General features: G+C 44.4%; 1 protein-coding gene across 1 annotated transcript in view; it reads right to left on the bottom strand.

Moving 5' to 3' along the window:
- LOC144723519 (neurexin-1-like) overlaps nucleotides 1-23,917 on the bottom strand; it is a 365,717-nt gene that overhangs the window by 130,201 nt on the left and 211,599 nt on the right. Inside the window, exon 10 of the mRNA XM_078602336.1 lies at nucleotides 6,368-6,571. Coding sequence (XP_078458462.1) covers nucleotides 6,368-6,571 — 204 coding nt within the window. The remainder of the gene's footprint in view (nucleotides 1-6,367; nucleotides 6,572-23,917) is intronic.

Raw genomic sequence — 23,917 nt, 5'->3', positions numbered from 1 at the left:
GTAGACGGGAGCAGGCTTTGCCAGAACGGTTTCTGAGGGCCGGATTCATTGCTTTGGTTGGAACTTTTAGACGCATTGAGCCCGCAGTGCTTTACCGATGCAAAATGGCCGTGTGCACACATCAGCTCCACATGACATCATGACCCCACTTGAGAAGTCTTCTTCTTTAAAAATGAATAGGTTTGACTCTACGCCAATAGCCAATGGATATAAATGTTTGAATGCACAAGTTTATTTTTATGCCGAATGTGTGTCTATATATTATTAAGCGGCGCCGTTTTCTGGCATCACAGAACTGTAGCACGCAACGCATGGCACTTGTTCGGCCTCGAAAGAAGCGTTAATGTTACGCAATGAAATCAAACAAGATTTTGACGATTAGTCTGTTGTTGATTCAATCCCTAATTTTCCCACTTTAACAAATAAATCAGGATTAATTTGTTTTGATTTGCCGCAGCTTGTTCGTCGCGACGTTCACAATATATGAGTTTTAATTGCGCGATCGTGCTTAGGGTAAGAGAAAATGGCATACAGCAGGTTAACAATTATCAGACATCTGGCATACATAAGCCAGACAACTAAATTAGAATCGGACGTCACAGGGAAGATTGTAACGACAGCAACCCGCTATGTAAAGGCTTCGGTACTATTGACGAAACGCATTGAGGCTGCTCTCCCCGTGTCATCCTGCAGTAGATTTTCCACGTGGGGTCAGGAGGTCATGGCGCTGGGGTTCGACGTGTGTCGTCAACCGCCGCAGAAAAGTGGGTGTGAAAAGCCAGGTGACGCTCGTGCGCCCAGGGGTGTGGGGTAGCCCATACATTTGTGTGTGCGTGCACTCGTGTATTTGCTCGTGCGTGCGTGTGTGCAGTCGTGCGTGTGTGCTCATGCGTGATTGGGTAATTGGGCACGTGCGTTGTGCACACAGCGAGCCTTCGACACTTCACGTGACCGCGAAGTGCACCTAGTCTGGCACAAATTATGTGTTGTGCGTGCTCATGTTTTTGTGCTTGTCTTTGCGTAATTGTACCCAGTGAGCCTTCGATACTGCGCATGGCCTCGAAGCGCACCTGGCCTGCCATAACTAATGTGGTGGTGAATCACAGCCACTTTTCTGATGAATGGCGACTGTTGTTGTTTTTGTTTGGTTGATTGAACTGTGCTATGAACCAGACAACTTGAGTTTTATTCCCAGCCACGGCTAACGTCAGCGTTGAACGATACCTTAACTGATTTTGAGTCTTCCCCTCGATCAACTCGGCCTTATACGAATATCTGTCCCAACATCCAAAAGGAGGAATCTCTTGAAAACAGGTTGAGACTCACTGAAACTCCCCTGGATTAGCAAAGGGTATTTCAACAATAAAAACTCCTACTGCTCTTAAAATGAGAACCTGATGTGATACGTTAACATCAGGCATAGTTCTGGGCCACACTCTAACTCGGTGTGGAATGATGGTACATGCCCTGCTTGTATGTATGCATGTATATTGAACTTCTTTCACACCGTACGTAGCCAACTATGCGAATGGGATGTGCACGGGGAAGGACAACAAACTAAACACAAAAAGCAGTTGTAAAGAAATTAGTTTTTCATATAGATGATTTCAAAGTGCATAGCTCTTTGTAAATGTTGTGATTTTGCTCTCCAGTAACGAATTGGCATGATCTGTTTACGTAACAAACCTTACTAATTGGCTGTGTCGGGTGGTGGCGGGTTTAACGACACATTTATATATTTACGTGATCTAACCAAAAAAAAACCTGTATTGTGGATGATATTGGTCGCGACCAATATCATCGGACGGAAGAGCTGTTCATACGGCCGCAGAAGCGAATCTGAAAGTGCACGATGCAGTGACCGATGCAGCCCTAGCAGTCTGTTGGGGCTCAATGTGGCATCGCTGCCTTTGTAAGTGGGGACGAGAGAGAGAGAGAGCACATGGCCTAATGAAGGTCCCACCGGGTGGAGGTGGTTTCCACTACAATGGTTCATTAAATGCAGCCGTTCCGTCGGGACTCTTATTTTGTCAGGGTGCTGCTCTGACCATTTTGACAAGATATTGACTGACTGCTAGTGTTCTGGGAGTGTTCATTTACCCAGTATATATGTGTGTCTATTCTCATGTTAGCTTGCACTAGCTCGCCATCTGTGCCCATGAATTAGTCTTGCGCGTGTGTCTGTATACGGTCGCACGCTAAAATTGAACGGTAAATACACGGGAGGTTTTGTTACTTGGCGACGTGAGGCTTTACGCTGTTTCGGTTGGTGGGCTGAGTATTAAATTTAGTTTTTTTCCAAGACTACGGTTAACAAAGACCTCGAATTGGGCTCGGCAGTCCAATGGCATTCCTTTGTAGCAAATTTTTTCACCTCTTTAGTGCATTCTAGTTCAAGGTTCGGGTTTCTCTTTCATTTCCAACCTGAATCATTAAAGGCACTAAGAGGGATTTGTAACAGACAGCACAGTTACTTTCCTGGAAAATCGTTTCCTCGGTTTCAAATATTGTTCACGTTCTGCTTCATCTCCTTTTCCCTCACGATTTCTCGTCTTAACCTCAACATACGTTGTTGCGGTGAATTTTCTTGAATAATTAGCGTCTCTTTATTATAAGTCGCTTCCAGACACGTGCGCTAATTTGCAACCTCTGGAGATGGGTAAACAATCACAAACGTGCACGTTGATAACCGGTATAGATGCACGATTCGCAATGTCACCGGCCAAAAGCGAATTTGTTTCCGTTAAAAATGCGAATAGCACTTTTAATTGGCAAAATTGTGTCCTTCAAACTGCTTTTTGTGTTTAGTTTTTGTCCTTCCCCCTGCACCTCCGATTAGCGCGGACGGCTACATAACGGTGCGAAAGAAGTTCAGCGCAGAGTACATAGGTGAACGAGCTGCCGAGGATGACCACAGTGAAGTTCCCAACACACGCACGAAATGAAACAACGAAAGATTTCGGGATTGTTTTCAAAGAAGTGTTTTGATAAGCGTCAAAATGTACCGCCGTTTTTTTGTTCTGTGTCAAATTGCACAAACAATGCCCCCCCCATAGATATTACCTCAGTGATGCAGCATACTTTGAAAAATACCCATCTTGCCCTCTTTGCTGCCTTCCGCTACGTGGGAACCCTGTTCAATTGTCCGCAATTATCATCGCTGACTTATGGATGCACAACCTTGCACAGCGGCAGTGAACGACAATCAAAAATGCACGGTTATCAATTCATAATCTTGCGCGCAAGGATATTATTAAGTCATGGTTTTTTTTATTTATTGGAGGAGGGAATAATTTGAAAGAAGAGTGCATTTGTTTGCAGAGTGTGACATTACAAGCCGGCACATGCACAAAATAATGAGGGTAAAAAAAATAAAACATGTGCACACGGACGACCCCACGTGCACATTTCTTCGTGACGAGCGTTGAACAAGAGTGACAGATCATGTCGGCAGACAGAGAGCAGACCAGTTTATCCTGCGCTCGCAGACGATAATTCTCCCAAATGCATTCCCTCCCCCATCCCTTCCGCTACCCCCACCCCACCCACCCCCACTACGCCGTGCTACTAATGGAACGGGACGAATGAATCGCAGCAAATGCTTTAACCTCTCATCGCTTTCTGCCTTGCAAAGCAGACTCAATAATTAACCCCCCAAAGACTCCCTCTCCGCATATTTAATCTGGCACGCACACGCGCGCGCATGTCGATTTGCCCCTTATATAATTTATTGAGCTTTAAAGGAGGTTAAAAGAGGACTGGAAATAATGTCCTGCCTCATACGCACGCTGCGATTTATTTATTCATTTACTTTCATTCACGTTTTAAAAAATACGTAATTATGAAAAATGCTGTGAAATTTAATAATGAACGAGCTCATTTAAATTAGTGCTGCATCGTGGTAGAGAAGGATGACTGTCGTGGGCTCGGCTGCTTTGTTTTCAACTCGTGCACCCTAACACGGATCTAAGCGTCTCAACAAAAACCAAATGCAGTATGAATTCTGACCTTTTGCTGCTATTGATTTCCTTCCTACCCACCCTCCTCATTCCTGTCCAATAACCTCCGCTGTGCTATAGAGATCCTTTCAACTTGAATTTTAAATAAATGTGTGTCTGTTCATCAGGATTCCGTGAATTGCTTCACCATATATTTACGTTCGGCCCATCTGCTCGGATAATCCTGCTTTTGACCAGATTTTGTGGGTCATCTAGGATGAGTATCTTAATGAAGATTTTTTTTTACATTCACGAGGTATGAGAGCAAAAAGAAAAAGATAATTCAATGTCAATCAATTTAAACTCACTTTACAGGCCGGTCGGTGTAAGTGGGGAAAGGATGAGTGTTTATTTAAAAAAAAATATCTGAGCTTGACAGTTACGTAAAACTGATTTATACCATTAAGTGTTTTATTCCTTGGAGGCACAAATGTTTTTTCTCATTTTAATTGTAAGTTACAAAGTCACATTCACCCATTACTTTCTTAATGATTTTAAACATCCCCAAGATGTGAGATGGGAAATATTATTCAGAAGCCCAGCGTGATATACCGAGGCTGTTGTGTTTCAGCTGTTAGCCCTACCATTTAGGCAGGTCCATGCCAGAATGTTTGGATTTTTCTTATAACATAACCTTCCTTTGAATAATGTATGCTCTGTGCGTATTGAAATGTTCAGGCTGTACTCGCGCACTGGTATGTTTTTTGAGTGTAGAATCAGCAAGGGGATTCATGTATACAGTATATGTAGCAACGAGTATCTGTGTGTGGATGTTTGCGTGTAAAAGTGTTTGTGCGTAAGTATCTGCTCTTGCTTAATTTGTGCAATTACACCCCATAGCCAGGCCTGAGGTAGAGCCCTTGAGACACTAACCTTGACGCTAGCACACCCTGACGGTGCTAGCCCAGGTTAGTCCCAAGCAATGCAATTAGTAAGGAGGGTGGAGTGGGGGGGGTCTACCTCAGGCCACTGGCTTTAGGAGGGTTAATGAATGTGCACGCTTGATCTAGTCTGGGTTGGAGACTGGCTCAATCCCACCTGTGGCCAATTATGAGACACCAGGCCTTTGGAGGCTTGGTCCCTGTGCACAAGACCTCAGCATAACTGCCACGAGCTAAGCTGTGGGCGCGTGCGCTGGGACCACGTGTCCACTGCGGAGGGTCTCGTGTGGGTTGTTACTCAGCTCCCACCCAGACTAGCTCAGGGCTTGGGCGGCAGTCCCATGACTGGGGTATCACAAAGCGAAATTCACTTGGCTTTTCACACGCTGGTCGCAGGCTTTTAGGGCCTTTGAAGGGAAATTGGAAAACTTAGAGAGAGGGAGGGGAGGGAACCGGGAGAAAGAGGGGAGGGCACGGGGGATGAACTAAAATAAAAACACGGTTGAAAATAATTGTATAAGTAGATCGATCTTCAAAACTGAAGGAAGAAAAACCGCTGGATTCATAGCTGTTAGAGCAACAATCATTCGCAACATTGGAGAAGTTTTAGTTTAATTCAGTAATCTCAAAGGTATTGGTAAAGTCATACAAAGGCAAAGGATATATTGCAGCGACCACTGTAAAGAGGTAAATGGGTTAATATAAAAGAACACTTTACAATTTTATGTAAAAGTGAAAAACTGTGCTTTTCCATTTTAAACAATTCCCCTAATGCTGGATATTTGTATTAATGTTCAGTGTTTATTTTTAGATTTCTAATTATTTTTCATATAATAGTCTGAAATGTATTTGTGTGAGGTTCATGGATTTCGTTTTATATTGATAATCTCAATCTTCATCGTCATTGTCGTCATTACCACAACCCTTTCGTCATCATTTATTCATCATCATCCTCCTCCTCGTCATCATCAGTCATCATCATCAATCAATAATCGGCTCATTGCTCCCTCCACGCTGCCTGAGGCCAACAACTAATTTCATAATCAGCTTTGCTTTGATCTTAAGAGTTTCAAGGTCATTCACAGCCAAACCTGGTTTTAATCACGAGAATAACTTTATATTTTTTGCGTCACTTCTAGTGTTCCAAGCTGAGTATAACGCTCATTTCTCGCGTTCAGAATATAGATCAACACAGCGAGTCAATTTCTATGAATTATCAGCCAAAGTGGCATCTGCTCTGACCTATGATGGAATTTACTGTTGGACTCTGGGCCTATGTCACGTAACTCATCATCCTGCTCTGCTAAACTGATGAGAAGCTGTCAATTCTAGGTAATAACACGAATTTCTCAAGTGGCCCAAAATGAGTCGTCGAAGGGTTTGCATTTGTTGCAAGCCCCCTGACGTCTTTATAGAAGTGACAGGGGGGGCTCTGCTCCGAGACATAGCCGGCGGAGAGGAGAGAAGAGGGCCGGGGGAGGGACGTACCGAGGTTCACGGTGAGCTTGACCTGCCCAGCGTCGAGCTCCAGCCTCAGCGTGTCGGCCGAGTCGCGCGACGTCGTGGCGAGCAGCAGGCCGTAGGCTCGCTGAGACATGAAGCGTAGGGACACGTCCTCCGCCTCCGTGTGCATCACCGTCGGCATCACCACCTTGACGAACATGGAGCCGTCGTAGCTCAGCACCGTCGCCTCTGAGCCGTGAGTACCGGGGACGCGCGCACACGGAGACAAAGACAAAGAGAGTTCCATATTATAGCCTTGGACAGACTGTTGGGGCAAGTGCTGCTAGGGAGCAACCTATGAAGGCCGGGGTAGGTGGCCAGCACCACGCCCGGCCGCTTTTGTCTCCCCAGTGGCGATGTTTGCACTTTGCACCAGGTACTCATTTGAGACTTTGTCGACATAGTAAAGGCCCAGGAGCGGTTCTTATAATCGTCATTGGTGTTGGCCGTGAGCTAGAATTGAACCCGGATCGCCGGGTTCGTAGCGCCGGCGGCTACACTACACACACGCACGCAGGCACAGACGGATATGCACAGACAAACAGACACGGGCAAAACTGTGTTTCAACTATAGTTGTAACGATATCATTTTTCATGATTACATATTAATTTTCGTGATGTGACGATTATGTATGATGGAATTATTGCGAGCATGTTGACCTGCCTTAATTACTTTTGGTACAATAAATGAAGGCATGAGCACAAGGGTGTTGCAGAAAGAAACACATGGTCCATTTACACCACCAGTAAATCACGCATAAAGAGAAATTCCAACGCAAGCACACATGCAGCTGTGCAAGAGAATAAATGGATTATGCAGGGGTGCCATGATATCATTTTTCACAAAATAATACAATATCAAGTTCAACAGCATGATGATTAATGCGATATCAATTTCCCATGTATTTGTAATTGTATTTCACATTTTTATTTGTGGAGTTTTTTTTTATCTTTGCTGTACTTACATCACGAATAAAATGGCTTGAACGTTCTTAAACTGCAGGTCACTCAAACTCGATCCTGTATAATCATTAGAATCTACATCGCTTATAATGTTGCATGCTGTCAGTTTACACCACCCCTGGACCCAGTCCTGGCCCGTGACTGAGAAAGAAACTCTGGGTTGCATAGTTAAAGGCAAAGCGCCCTAACCACTGAGCCGCCACTTCACCCCTACCCCAATCGAATGCTCGGTTTTGTTTTAAAAGGCCTCTTGGGGGTGTCCCCTAATGTAGTGTGTGACGAATAATGTTCGTGCCGTGCATAAAAAGAAAGGCGGCAAAACTGGGGTCTACCGCGCAATACGGGACGACGAAAGTTTCACGAGCAGTTTTTGTTTTACTTGCCATTACTGACATGGCTGTACCGAATGTGTCACGTAAGCCGGTGTTTTGGATCGTGGCACTTCTGCAAGAGAAAACCAAAAACAGAACGGAGCTCGTTGCCTGAAATGTTGGATTCGAACTTTTTGGTGATATAACGCAGCGGCGGAGGCTGTTGATGGAGGCGATGTTTAAGGGCCTTGTTTATTTTCTCCCTCTCCTCCTGCGCTTCTGCAACTCAATGCCAAAGCAATGCCCCTAACTGAAACATTTTATTTGAAAACCCTGCAACGCAATTACAGCAGAGCGGGTTCCCGTTGGACGGCAGGGGGCGCACAAGTGCCAAAAAGAAGGCCCATAAAACCTCGTTAATTCCGCTCCATCACTCGGGGGCCCATTTTAATAATTCATTATGTGGAAGTAAAGTCGATAAATGCCACTTCGAACGTCCAAAACCGTGCTCTAGGTCTCGTAAATCATGCGGCGATATATACACGCTTTAAATCCCAATAATTCCACCGACATTCTGGAGATGTCGCGCCGCAGTCGTGCCAAATTGCGCGACCCGCTTTGCAATGAAGCGTTTTAATTACGAAGCCTGGCTCCGTTACGATTAACTATGAAACGGCTCCAGCTCATTAACGGCCTTTAATTTGTTAACCTTTTCAGTGCCGCTCGCTGCAACAACCACCCTCAGAAATATACAAATTCTGCTTGACTGTAAGTGCGTTTTTTTAAATATGACACTGCGTATTCAATTTGCTTTTTTGAATTTTTTTGGCGTGTTTCACGTAATCCTATTGACAGATTGGGGGGGGAAATTACGGAAATAAAATTAATATTTACAAATCACAATTTGATCAACACACAGACACAATGCGGTAGTAAAACGAACGCTGGGTTCTGAATTGTAAAGCGATGTGTGGCACTGATTTATTTCTCAGTTTGTCACTTAACGCTCATGTTGCTGATTCATTGCAGATTCAACATAGCATATTGGGGTCCCCACCCCCCAACTAACTTGATTTATTTTTTATTTCTAAGTTGATCCTCTTCATTTAAATTGTATTTTCACTGTTTTAGATATTACCCTGATGGATCACAGGCTGCATGTGGTGCCAATGGGTTGGGAGAAGGGGACGAGACATTGAGGCACTTATTTATTTACTGGAAATTGCCGTGCCCCAGGGAAATATCCCGGCAGCTGGTTGTGTTGCTCTCACTGAAAGGGTATGAAGTCGCATCAAGTTGGACCCGTTACCTGTCCCGATTGCGCACGAACATAACATTCCGACGAAACACATTCTCTCACTTGGCCATTCTCACACGTGTTCCCGACCCATACGTTCACCCTTGAACGTGAATGTTCTCCACAAGTGCTTTGTGAGTGAGTGTGTGTTTGTGTATGAATGAGGAGCGGCGGTTGTAGTGGTTAGTACACTGCGCTATGAGACATTTGGCGTTCCGCTCGTGCACATACCGGTGGCGAATATTTGAACCGGCCTTGGGCCTCCCCTAGGTTGACTAAGCCTCAAATGAGTACCGGTGCAGCGTGCAAACGTTTGCAGTGAGTGTTGGCCACCTCTTACCTGCTTGTGTGCCATGCCAGCCTTCGTTGGTAATCGTGAAGAGCACTTACCCCAATAGCCTTTTAAAGGCTACACGGGGGATATTTGTCTTTATATATGTGTGTATGTTTGCGTGCGTGCCCTCATTTGGATTACAGAACTGTTGGGTGCCACACAAATCTACGTGCACTAATTCACGGACACAATTACAGTGTCCTGAGTTAATGTTTGCGAGCACTTATTTCGGGCCACCGTAAAACACGTGGGGCTAGTTCAGGGGTCGGCAACCTACGGCTCCGGAGCCGCATGCGGCTCTTTACCGGCTGCTTCTTGACGATATGTACGTATGTACAGTATGTACTCAGATGCATTGCGGCTCTTGAAATACTGAATTTCGTACCGAATTGGAAAGAAATGGCTCTTCTTGTTATTTTGGTTGCCGACCCCTGGGCTAGTTGGTTGGTAGGATCGCCCTGCGGTCACCTTGACAGCGACAGTTTTGATCGTCCCCATGAGCACACCGCCGCAGCAAGTTGCTCACTCTAGGCTGAGCTGACCTACGAAAATTCGACGTGAAGTTCTTGTTCCAATTTCCTTCACCCACCGCCAGTTATTCGACCCGGGTCGCTGTGATTTTGTAACGTCGTCTGCTCACTCCCGTGATGTCACGCTCAAATATATCAAGACAAAGGTCCCCCATGAAGCCTTCAACAAGCGGTTGGGGCACGTGCTGTCAGCAAGCTCCCATGAAGGCCGGCACGGCACACAAGGGTGTGGGTGGCTAACACCACGCCCTTCGTCCCCCCAGTGCTGATATTTACACATACGTACCGGGTACTAATTTAAGGCCGAGTCAAGCTAGGGGATACCCAGAATTGGTGTAGATATTAAATAAAAATATATATAAATACACACTCATTGCACATGCGCACGTTTTTTCCTGGCTGCAGTGGATGCTGATTGTTTGCAGCATCGTCTTCTGCATCCGCTGGCCTTCATTTGCCGCTTCCTTCATCTCATAATGATCTGTTGAATTCCTCCCGACTTGAGCACTGCTCGAGTGTCACGGAGCCTTTGCTCCTTTATTGATATTGATTGCTGCCCCGCAGAAGCGGAATATTGCGTTGCTCGTGCTTCAAGCTGTATTTACATGAACACATTTTGGGCCAAAAAAAAAAATATCGTAAAAATACAATTTGGCACCAGCTGCTTTAATTGGATCTCTAAATAAACTGGAGCTGCACACGTTGTAGATATTTACTGCAACGGTGCCCGATCAAAATTATTTATAGTCGCCGGCGTTGTGCTGCAGTGTGCGATGAGCGGGGGGGGGGGGGGAAACCTCCCGATATTTTCTAACTGCATCTTTGAATTAAAATTTTTAGGAAATGCACAATACTTGCCGGAGTTCTTACAAACGCAGAGGTGTGCAAGCTCACGTCTGTGAGTGGACGCACACAAGAGGGGGGGAGGAGGTGGTGGTGGTGGTGGTGGTGGAAATAGCTTTGAGGATTTGTCCTCGGCTTTTAAGATGAGCGCAGGTGGCTTGCAGGACCGAGCGAGGGGTTTGGTTCATGCGATGGAGGTGCGATTTGTGCTGCCACACCGCAACAGAAGGGAAGAGCAAAATTAATTAAATTGACGTGCGAGGGAGAGCCGGGTCCCTGCAGGCTAAAGCCCTCCTCCTCCCCAACCCGTGTGCCTAACCCTTATTACCATCAAGCTTTAAAGGCACTCGCGTTGACTCCGCAGTGACGGGATTAGTGATGGGGGGGGGGGTTGCTCCACTAGCGATGGAGAGCTGGGAAGCGGCGGGTGGATGAGTGAAAACAAAAACCTGGAGCGAGGTTCGGGTCTCTCCAAAGGTATTGCTCACACTCCATATTCCTTCCCAATACTCGTGGGCCACCTTTTCGTGTTTAGTGGTCTTACCTTGAATTTTTTTTTAACTCAAATGAAAAACGAAAAAAATGTTATGTAACGCTACAGCACTTGCATATAATCCCAAACTATCATGCTGAACCCGTCAGATAATTATTTTAACAAACATTATTAGAGAAAATTTTAATGGACGGTATGTTCGGTGTCTCTGTCAAAATAACCTCAAATTTAAAAATGTTCAGTGTCACAAGTAGGTATTGAAATATTAATATTCTGCAGTCGAATACGTATTTTTAGAAATTGTATGATTGGTAAAAATGAACATATGCGAGGTGGTAGGAAATTAAATTAATAATTTTACTGACGAATCCAGTAAAGCCTCAAGAGAAAAGGCTGAGATAGAAACAAGACGAGAATATGGCGATCTGAAGTTGGTATTGTAACATTATTTTTCAACCTGTGGGGAGAGGAAATGCATGATTGCTCAACTAAGCACATATTTATTTGAGGCCTTACTCTCCAAATATTGTTTACATAAAACAATACAAAAAATATGCACTCATATTATGAAACTGTATTTGGTGTATTATTAGAATTAATTTTGATCTTAGGACCTCTCAAATCACATTACTCAACCCAATATTCTACACAACCAATATGGCCCACCTTTCCATGTTTACCAATCATCTGCAGTTGAATGCACATTTCATGAATCCGATGATTGGTACAAGTGATGTGGTGCAAATAATCTGACTGTCATTGATCAATGCAGGAAAGCCTCACTGCATCTCAAAAAAAATTTCAGGGGCATCTTACATTTTTACATTTTTGCCTATTTTCTTTTTAAAACGGTGATTTATATGTGAGAGGAAACCAGAAATTCCCGGAGAAAACCCCACGCACAAGACAAGATGGCAATTAAAGTTTCACAAAGACACGATTGCAATTTGAGAAGAGTAACATCAATATGTTTTTATACTGAAAATGTGAGTGTCACAAATATAATCTCTAAGGTATATGCGGTTAAGTATCACACATTAAACTTCTATATTCGTGATACACATTCTGAAGTTTGAGTGTATTTTAAAAGGAGACAATTAACACATTCCTGCGGAGGCAGCTGGTAGGAACGTTTGGTTGCTCGGTCAATGGCCAGGGTCAACGGCAGCGTGGTGTATTCCGCAAATATGCCCGACTGTGAGGGCGGGCACAAGCCGGCGTGAGTAGGTTAAACGTTTAGTTTTATAAGGGCACCACGGGGTGACCAGCCCCTCCCCACCCAGCCCCAGCCCTCCTACCCCCCACCCAGCCCCACCCTCCCCACCCAGCCCCTCCCCACCCAGCCCCACCCCTCCCACCCCCCACCCAGCCCCACCCTCCCCACCCAGCCCCTCCCCACCCTCCCCTCCCCACCCAGCCCCACCCTCCCCACCCAGCCCCTCCCCACCCTCCCCTCCCACCCAGCCCCTCCCTCCCCACCCAGCCCCTCCCTGCACGACGGACGGACGGACACAATAATCCCCTGTGGGCCGGTGTAACTAGGAGGTTCCTACCAGTAAGATGCTGGCCATTATATGTTTTTTCTAGATACTATATGTTTGTAAAATTAAACCAAACGGGTTCACACAATATCTTGTGATGATATGCAATTATACTTTAGAGGGCTAGTGTAAATAAATATTTCCATCTGGATTGAAAACCTCAAAAATAACACCACCCAAATATAAAATCCCTACCCATAAATTGCACTACTTAGCAAAGGTAAAGCTATTGATTTGGTCTGGCAACACAGGAGGGTTGACTTTTATGAGGAAAGTGCTTTCAGTTTGATTGACCTTAAAACAGTACCGTTTGGACACGTCAAGATATTTACAGTGTCCATTTTCCATTAAATTATCCGTGTCATTAAAAAAAATTACTCCCTTTCACGTAACAAAATTAGCCACAGTGTAACACATTTTGAAATATTACAGGATTTATTGTTGATAATGTAATGGACCCCACTAATATGGCATTATATTATGTGGCATGGCAGTGCTTGAAGTGATGTGACCTAATTTGTTCTGGGGCTTTATTGCATTAGGAGGTGCCACAATGCTCTCTGTGCACGTGCGAATTTCTTGATCACGTTTCGTGTTTGCCGCCGCACACATTCTCTGCGTCCTCGCATTTGAAATTGTTTGCATGAGGCTGTTGCGCACAAACTCGCGAACATGCGCGCACATAATATCGCACCGACCTAACAGTCACTCATTCACTCGGGGCGAAATTTGTTATGCATTAAAACTGAGGGAAACTTTATATTGCAGGCCCTAATGTGACTTCAGGCAGTTTACTGCCAGTTAATTTATTTTACTGTAAAGGGCAATTATTACGTTATTGACTGGTTTTGCACTCCGTGCTGTTTTTGCTGTGATTTGTGTTTATAGGATTGCTGGCAAAGCAATTGTTGGGGAAACATTCTCGAAATAACTAGAAGAATTTGAACTCTGTGTGGAGATCTCAGCTCTTCCCCTCTCTCTCTCTCTCTCTCTAACCTCTGCATCCTTCTCTTTTCTCACTGCCTCTTATTTTATTAATTCCTCTATTCCTATCTGCCCCCCCCCTCTCTCTCTCCTCTTCTCTGCCGGTGTACCACACGCTGGGATTTTAATCCGCGGCTGAGGCAGTGGATTGGAAAACGGGTAGCGTTTTAGACTTTGGTATGCCTTGGGCCACGGAATGATTAATTATCTTCCTCAGGGACTGTCAGGGAGAGTGAGATGTGGGACAGCAGGGTGAGTGAGCGAGCAAGAGAGGGAGAGTGAGTTGGAGAGAAGAGGCTGAGAGAGAGAAACATGACAAGAACATGGCGATGGGAAGTTAGTATTGTAACATTATTCTGCAAGCTGAGGGGAAAAAAAAAGAATTGTATAATTTCCCAATACGTACAAATGTATTCCACGCCTTTATCTCTCAATCTTGCTCTTTAAAAAAAAAATACATTTTTTTGTATTGTGTTTCGGTAAAGCTTGATTTGATGTATATTAGAATTAATTTTACCTTCGGCGATTATACACATGAAAGGAGAAAAGCAAAATACGATTTTTTTCTCTCAAATACTGTGAGGGAATGTGAGGCAAAAATGTGAAGGCAATCCACAGGGGAATTTCACAGGAATTCAATTCTGAATGAGTTTCTTGATGTAACGTCTGTCACCGTCTTTTTTAAATCTCATGGGATTCCTCCGGAATGAAACAACAGCCTCTGCTTCGTGCTTCTGCTACTTCCGCGACTACAGCTTCTGCTGTGTGTTTTTATTTTTTTATTTTTGTTTGGAAGAATGATGAAACCTGGTCTCTCCCGAAAGAGGCAGAAAATACATTAAAGATTCACACAAACCACGGGGAATGCTCTCTTTTGCTGCAAAGGTCACGACCCCCATGAATATATAATATTGCTGGATATATGACGGCACACGTGAGCTGATCAAAATGAAATATAAATGCACAAATTTCACATATTTGCAGAAATATATTTTCATTTTTCATGTTGTTTAAGAAAGTTGTGAAGTGGGCTTAAATTGAATCCTGCTGATGAGTAATACTTTTGGGATAATTGAGGGAGTTTTGTGCAATTTTATTTTTTTGTATTTGCATACCCCTTTGGGATAAAGATGTGTTTTATTTTTCTGCATTCTATAATTGCATTTTGCCGTGACCTTAAAGGAGTATGCGTATTTTAAAGAGTCGATAAAACGATTTATGCATCAGAGACTCAATGAAGTTGCAAGCTTCACATTTGACTGGGAGCGACATTCTAACCTTTCACGTGATAGGCTGCCACATTGATATAGAACATACCATTTAGCAATACGTTTTGCCAGAGGGGCCAGCGATGTGGCAAAAATATAAAAAAAACACTCCCCTTTCTATTACTGGTGTCAGTAAGACGCACCTAGTCAATACCCTTAATTACCAAATAAACATATACATTTACTGCATTAATCGAAGCCGGCTTAAGCCATGAATAAATTGGGTAGCGGTCGTATATTGTATGCAATTCCGCTCTCTAAGATGGATATTTTGTGAGGTTGAACACCAAGGCTGTGTTGGGTGTGGGTGAGCGTGCACACATTAGTTTGTTTTTTCAATAATGGGAACATTTAAATGCACACGTCTATTTCGCGGTAATCTTCAGCGAATGCGTTTCTGATAATGGAAACACACTTGTTTTGGCGATAAATTATGCAGATTATTACGCGTTAAAATATTAAACGCTTAAAAACACATCACCCCATGAGTTTCTTTAGTGCCTCTTTGTTTCGTTTACAAAGAGAGAGAGAAAGGTAAATCTCCGTGCGTTTGTGAAACAAAATCACCGCAACAGTTTGCTACTCCGAATGTAAGAGGCTTACACTAAAATGGGCGATTTTTTTCTTTCCAAAAGGAATTATTTGGCTGCGGCCCAACATTGTAAGTGAATTCACCAGGATGAACGTTGCTTGGTATATTCACCAGGAGTCATGGCGTTACACACACACACAAAAAGCCTTTGCTCTGTTTGCCTGGGGCATGTAAAAATTACGGGGCCAGCATGTAAGCCCTGTAACCCACAAGCCAAGTTGAAGAGTGTTAATACAATAAAAAAAAATTCGAATACTTTTTTTCTTCATATCATTTGCATCAAAAAAAAATATTCACCAGACTTTAATTACACGTCTCCTTCCAGCTGCATTGTTGTCAGGTGTGCAGCAACAGTTTTTTTTGTGTGGATACTGTTGTTTTACACTGCACAGAGAAACGTGTAAAGAGAGTTAGCTCAGGCTGCAAACCTGCAATTTGTTTGTTCGTGCCACTTTTGGCAGAAGGGCCCCTCCGCTAAAGGGAACCCTAGAGAACCACTCTAAAGGGTATTTTGTCCTACCTTTTTTCACGATTGGCAGATGTGGGGGGGTGAAAAGAACACACTTTAGCTCCGCACAATCGCTTCCACGTCCGTCGCCCACCCTTTTGGCCTCGCCCCCCCCCGCCCCCCCCCCCCCTCCCTCTCGATACGTTCCATTCATTGGCTACCATAGTCTGATGAGCTCCCCTAAGTTTGTACCCATCATCATTTTCGTTCTTTTGTCTGTCATGTGTATTAGACCTCCCCTCCTCCTCTCTGCCCATTGTGTTGGCGGGTGCAGTGGCTGGCCGCTTGCGCGCAATCGCTCCATTGTGTTGGCGTGTGCAGTAATTGGCCGCTTGCGCACAAGCGCTTCCACGTCCATCGCCCACCCTTTTGGCCTCGCCCCCCCTCCCTCCCGATACGTTCCTTTCATTGGCTACCATAGTCTGATGAGCTCCCCCCTCCCTCTCCCTCCCCCCTCAACTCGCTTTTAAGGGATTACATCTTGAATCATTGCCTCACTTGATACAGCTAATCTGGCTGTGACGGTCCCACCTGATGACGGAGACTTGTGTTGCCTCCGAAACGTCGTGATTTTTGTTTTTATTTTATTTTACTTTCTACGTGACTTTACCGAAAAAACCTAAGAAGATGACACTTTAGCTCACTCGCACGTTTGTGTCCTGCCACTGAAGTAATTGGGGTGTGCCCGCGCACACTGCGGGGTGCGCAGACGATTTAAAGAGACTTGCACGTCTTCTTGGTTCTTTCACGTAGAATGGAAATAAAAATAAAACATAATAAAATAATTCTCACGACGTTTCGGCCACAACGCAAGCAGCCGTCCTCAGGTGGAGAGCAGGTCTGTCGAGTAGACAGAGTCTGAATGACAGACCTGCTCTCCACCTGAGGACGGCTGCTTGCGTTGTGGCCGAAACGTCGTGAGAATTATTTTATTATGTTTTATTATTATTATTATTTCCATTCTACGTGACTTTATCGAAAGAACCAAGAAGATGAATCCCTGCAGTCACGAAAGCTTTAAATCGAAATGTTATTATGTTTTATTTTTATTATTTTATTATGTTTTATTTTTATTATTTTATTATGTTTTATTATTATTTTACAATGTTATTTTTTATAATTTTATTATGTTACATTTTTTTTATTTAATTATTTTTTATTATTATTATTTTTTTAATTATTATTTTATTATTTCCATTCTACGTGACTTTACCGAAAGAACCAAGAAGATGAATCCCTGCAGTCACGAAAGCTTAAAATCGAAAGAGACTTGCATGATTGCCTCGGATGCCATGCCGTGCAACCTTTGGATTGCAAGTCCAGTTGTGCTCACCATTCTACCATGGCGTATATGAATATATGTACATAAATTATACGTTGTAGATGTATCAATGTTGAAGCTGTGTAATCAGCTAAACAAGTAAAAAAAAACACCCATCGATTTTTGTTTCATTTGAACCAACATTGCTTTGTATATTTCGCTAAGGCCCCAATGTTGATGAGTAGAGTCACTAATGATTTACTTTTTTCTAAATTCATTAAGGACCAACATTCTTTATTTGCTTAGTATATTGATTAGGGTATTCATTAAGATCCAACACTGCCGAGTAAATTTACTCAGAACAGCACTGCTTGAATGCATTCTCTGGGCAATAAGACTGCTTAAGAGATTCACTGGGGGACTGGCATTGGTTTGGCGGAATTCCCTGGGGACTGTGACACAGACCGGAGTCATTGTGAAGAAGTTGTATGTGCGCTTCCCACGGTAAGACCTATAAGCGAAGAGGAAAGGAGGGAGATGCTGTTAAACCATAATTCAAAAGTGTCATATACAGTACACATTTGGTGGCAGCGCAGCAGGTCTAATGGAATTCCGTAAGGCACATTAACTTCATTTAACAAAATTGTGTTCGGTATGTGGGTAATTGAATACATTAGGCAGTATAAAATCCTGCACATTAACCTGCATCAAAGTCAGCCAGAGCACTTCTCCTTATTTAAAACAACACTAAAATGTTTGTAAAAGGACATTAATTCAAAGAGTGGTTTCCTGCTCAATTGAGCAAGGGATGGTGCTCGTACACTGCTGCATACAGAGCTGCATCACTCATCACTCGTGGAAATCATGCATTCCTATAGTGGGGGGTTGAGTCCTTCCATGCTATGCAACTAATCAAGTTTTATTGAGCCTCGGTGGGATGAGGGGCTGGGCTGAATCCCGACCAGGATTTGAACTCCACAGCCTCCCGATTGAAAGCCGCACACCCTTTAAGCCCCACGCCGCCCAGTAGCACAGCGTTGCCGTTTAATTGCAAGGCACAGAGAGGTCCTTGCGTGAGCCCCGCGTAAGGACACGTACGAATCCTTCGAACGCGGCGAGCAAACTGCTAACGAGATGCGCTCTCCAGCTGTTCAGCCAAGCGTGAGATTTTAAAATAAATAATAAATGAATGCACAAGCGCAGAAAGCTAAACACCAGTCTGCCCATGCTCACCGCACCACTAAGGATCAATTGACTCAGATCCACATGACCTACAACATAATGTGACGCTCTGGTCCATGCATCAAATTGAATTTTATATTCCCTTCCACCCTCCGCCGCCGCCGCCGCTGCCCTCCCTCGGTGATTTGTGAAGCAGGCGCCGCTTGTGGCTTTCCAATGTCTGATGCGTCACGGCGCCGCTTAACGCTCGTGGCAAGGCACCAGGCACCAGGCAAAAGTCCTTCCCGGGTCCTTGTGGTGGCAGTGGTGCGCGTTGGCACGAGTGAATCTCTCACGGAAGTGCCCCCCCCCGCCCCCCCACTCTGGATGCAGATGGCCAGCCGCCCACGCCACCGTAAGACTGTGACCCCAAAGCGCACTCATTTGTGCTGAGCATCGAGCTCGGGGACTGTTTACGTGCTCGCTGGCAGAAGTCCCATCGCTTACCCGTCACCCATCACCTTACTCGTGGCATATAAGATCGCATTACCCATTAGTATCTGACTCGTTACCTTGTAATTGACCTGCTTAATCATGGTAACAGAATAACGGGCCACGACAAAGTATATTTAACAGAACACGGCAATGTCATGGCATTGTTTTTCGTTTAAGAAAGAGGTATTGTGTTTGCTGTTGTTTCGATGTGCTTCGTGAATTTGTTTATACGGCTGTGTTTTAAAAAAAAAGTGATTTGATAGGTCTGGGAAATGATGTCTGCTGGTAGCAACGAGCATGTCAGTGTCTGCGAATTACCATATTTAACGAGGACATTAAGTTTTAAGGTCACTCATTAATTTGGCGACCGTCCAATCCGTTTTTGTCTTGTCTGGGTGGCTTATGCAGATTCATATTCTTAGGTTTTTTCGGTAAAGTCACGTAGGTAAAAATTAAAATTAATAAAAGTAAAATAAAAATCACGACGTTTCGGAGGCAACACAAGCTTCCGTCTTGATACAGCAAGTGTGCTGTGACGGTTCCACCTGAAGACGGAAGCTTGTGTTGCCTCCGAAACGTCGTGATTTTTATTTTTATTTTACTTTTATTAATTTTAATTTTTACCTACGTGACTTTACCGAAAAAAACCTAAGAATATGAATACTTGCAGTCACGAAAGCTTCAAATCTAGAATGGCTTATGCAGGTTTGGGTCGACTATGTGTAGCCATGTCGTAATACTTTACAACACGATTACATGTTTATTTGTCTATTGAGTGTCCAAATGTAACATCATCTCTCGATGCTATACATGAAGAAATACATATGCATTACGAGATCAAGGAGGGCACAAAAGAAGAGGAATCTTGCACTGAAAAAAGACATTTCAATCAACGAGAATGTTCAGTTATAGCAACAGAAAAAGAAGGTCTTAAGCCTGGACTTGGAACAGAGAGATGTGGAGTCAGCTGCGTGGAGGTCTCAGAGAGGAAGTCACAGATCATCAAGAGCAGCAGCAGCAGCAAAAAAAAATAGGGGAGTGACCTTCCGCCGCGTGGGGGTTGACTTGAGGGATTTGATGGGAGAGGCCCCTTGGTATCTGGAGTGTTGGCGTGGAGAGCGCAGGAAGGGGGGAAAGTGGTGGAGTGAGATGAGAGCGCAGATGTAAATGGAGCAAGTCCGTGATGGTAAAGTGCATACAGAGCTCATTAAAATATACCATTCCAAACGCTGGGAATTTGTGAAGCTCACCGTCTGTACGTCTCGTTTGTGCTAATATATATATTTTTGTGCGTGAAAAATACACATGTCATGATAATATCAACGGCGTAATTTCTGGCATTGGGATATCCTGTCCTTGATAAGTATACAGTATGTGTGCCTTAGTGAAAAATTACGGCAATTCATAACTGGGTTATATATTGTAAGGCATTTGTCTAGGAACTGCAATTTGCATGACAATTGTCCCTTTCCTTTCCGAATGTGGACGAAATGTTTCTCTGTCGTAAATGAGCAGTGTCTATGATAATAATAATAATAAATGTACACATTTTGCCACCCCACTGCTGGTAGATAAATGAAGGTTTCCCCACTCGGCACCCATGATGAGAGCTGTTGGACCATATTTCACCGTTATGGTGGTCAGTTCAGGTTGGTTGAATGGAGGTGTCTATGATCCATGCAGGTATCACTTCGCCACCGATGTTAGTAGATTCCAACTCGGATCTCCAGGTTCATAGCGCAGTACGCTTGCCAATGTAGCATTACAACCGGCCCTTTCGAATACCTCTATAAATATTTGAAACTACCCCTGTAATTTCGGCATTGTGTAAAACCGAACTGTAGGGTGCAGTTGTTATTTTAGTCTTACCACACTTTGTATTTCATCAAACTTAAAACAAAATCTCAGTATTTTTTTGTTGCAGTAATTGTTTGAATAAAAAATATGCCATGTAGTCACAATTGCAAATAATACGTTGTATTGAATTAATGAATTGCAAGTTCAGCACTGTGAAGAGTGAGGCAGATGCTGTGGTAGTGTAACGGGAGAGAGTCACCATTGCCTTCAGTCAGATGCAAATGTAAAAATAGTCACAAACTCGGTAAATGATAACACATCCTTGCCAGCTAACAAAAAACGCATGCTAAGAGCCATTCATTTGCAAAGTCACCTTGAGAAAGCTCCGCTTGAAAAAAAAAACTAGTTCTTTAACTCGGCTTCCCACCAATACCTCCTCTTTCCATATTTATTTGTTTATTTATTTCATTGTACACATATCTTGCAGGCACATCTCAGCATTGTAGTGTCACTGGGAAAACAAATGTTTTTTGTTACTGGCAATCGCAGAGTCCCATTCCCCAGGAGAGAAGAGCGATGTGGAGGCATTGGGCGGCGTTTTTCAACTCCCTTTATCTCTTTTTCACAGGCTGGAGGTGACGTGGAATCACAATTCATACACTCTCAACGCAAGCCCCCCCACCCCCGCCGCAACCACCCCACCTCCGCCCCTCTCCTCCTACAAACTCCCCGGCAAGACAACCTGGCCTCAACGGTTCTAGCATTATTCAATTTGGCCCCCAGCTGTGTTGAGTCACAGCTCTCTTGGCAAAAAAAAAATACTTGTCCACAAGTTAAATTCTCACGTGGGTAACAGGAAAACCTGGAAATAAACACTTCCACAGGGCAACTTCCACAAGGTGGAGGAGGACCCTAATTGTTAACGGCAACATTTCCTCAAGGCAATTTGCTTACACCCTGCTTTTGGAAAAGTGAGCATTAATGCAAAGTGGGAAAAAAAATTGCATTGTACTTTACTGCAGCAAAAAGTAGCATGCAGCATACTCGTCAACAGCACTGCCTTAAAATAATATATAGTCAGCAACGTTTCGAGCAACGGCCCTTCTTTATCTCCAAAAGTGTCACGGATTTTAAAATAGTGTTTATTTTAAGGCAGCATCATTTACTCTTTTGTTCCTTGTGCTTGTGTACCACTGCCAATACAGCATCGCCAAATTATATTTTACTTTACTGTAGATATGATATAATATTTTAAGCAGAATTTTATAGACCAGAGAACAACTTTTTGGTTTGTGTATTTGTCATCTATTTTCTTTCTCCGAAAACCTCATCCTTTTTATTAAAAGAAAAACATACATTTTTCTCAATTGTATTCCAATCATGCTAACGGCATTGCACCCATGAGGCAAATATATATATCCACTCGTACCTCTGCAGCTGAAAGTGCATCACCCCATGTGATAGAACAGCTCTCTTCAGAATAACTTTTATATCCACACTAGGGGCGACACCTTTTAACGAGTATTTTTCGCATTTCAATCAAACTGACACGAGTGAAAGTCTCATCCCTGGAATAATGCAAATGATGTTATTTTTTTTGCGTGTATACATTGTTAACTGGCCTGATGCCATCAACTCGCCATACACTTGAGAACCCGATGTAATCGCTAGCAGCCGAGTAACCGGATTCAAACCCCAGATTACGTGGCACCCGCCTAGCACTTGAACCATTGAGCCACAAACCCACCTACCCACCCAGCCAGCCAACCCAAACCTCATCCTTTTAAATAATCACTGAATACGATAAAATAAAAGTTACTCCAATGTCCAGCCGCTCACAGGGCCACTTAACCAACATGAAAGACTGCAGTCCATGCATTCCCCAGAGATGCGAGTTTAAACCTGCACATGAGAGCGAGAGCGAGCGAGGAGAGCGAGCCAGGGCCCACTGCACCCTGGGGTGGGGGGGGTTCCTCTGTCAGGTGTACGGAAGCCACTTTTTACAACTTTGTTCCGGCAGCATTGGAACAGTTACTTCAAGGCACACAAAAAAACAACAGCAGCAGCAGCAACTCCACCCGCCGCCGCCCCCACTTAAATTTGTTATATTGACCCCTTGCCACAAGGCGGTTGGCTGAGGACCTTTGAATGGCAAGAGAAAGGGGCAGGAATGTTGTGGCTTCCATATCGGAGGGGGGGGGGGTGCCCAGCCGAGGCTGAGGCTCAGTGTACGTTTGTCGAGGTGGAGGCAGGCTAAAGCTACGTGGCTGTGTGCCGTCGGGTCAATGGCGAGCAGTGACTATGACAGTTGGGTTTGAGGTTTTTTTTTCCCTTTCAAAATTGTTCGTCTTTCCCCACGGTTTATCCCACGTTTGCTGGGAGTCATGTCATGCCACAGTGTCCATTCGGATCTCTAACAGAGCAGTGCAACACCTCGTGTTAGAGAACGTTTTGCAGAAGCGAATGTCACAGATTTACCTTCAAGTGACCCTCTGATCTACACATGGTGGGGGGGGGGGGGGCAGTCCTTTGCCGCCCGTCCTGCTAGAGAGTAATTTCCATTGCATAACAACCAAACCGAGATTTACATTCTCAGAGCTGGAATGTATCACTGCAGAGCCAAACTTAACGTGGCTATTTGTTTTTCATGTGCAGTCTTTGGTGACCGGCCTGAGACCATAAACTCTCCACGATTAAAACCCCGGTTTTGAACTCGGGGCCCTAAGTCGTACCGGCTCTGTGGCAGAGGTCGCAAACGGGTTTTGATTCCTTACCCGTACCCGGCCGCACCAGGGTCGCAAACGGGTACCCGTACCCTACCCGATACCCGGCTACCCGTACCCGGCCGGGTACGGGTAGGGTACGGGTATCGGGTACCCGATTGCGATCTCAGGGATGAAGCCATGTTGCAGGCGCGGGTGGGTTGATTCTAGGAACTTGAATTGTGAGAAGAGACAAGACATTGGGAAATGAGTGACAAACGGTGACTCACCAGTGACTCACGGCCTACCCGGCCGCACCAGGGTCGCAAACGGGTACCCGTACCCGTACCCGGCCGGGTACGGGTAGCCGGGTATCGGGTAGGGTACGGGTATCGGGTACCCGGTTGCGACCTCTGCTCTGTGGCCAAGCCTCTGAGGTGCCGGGCCACCTCACT

The sequence above is a fragment of the Lampetra planeri genome, chromosome 18 (genome assembly GCF_965212315.1).
Source record: "Lampetra planeri chromosome 18, kcLamPlan1.2.h2, whole genome shotgun sequence".
In the NCBI taxonomy this organism is placed as follows: Eukaryota; Metazoa; Chordata; class Hyperoartia; order Petromyzontiformes; family Petromyzontidae; genus Lampetra; species Lampetra planeri.
The sequence above is the reverse complement of the archived record's forward strand: the minus strand, read 5'-3'. Positions and strand labels throughout refer to the sequence as shown.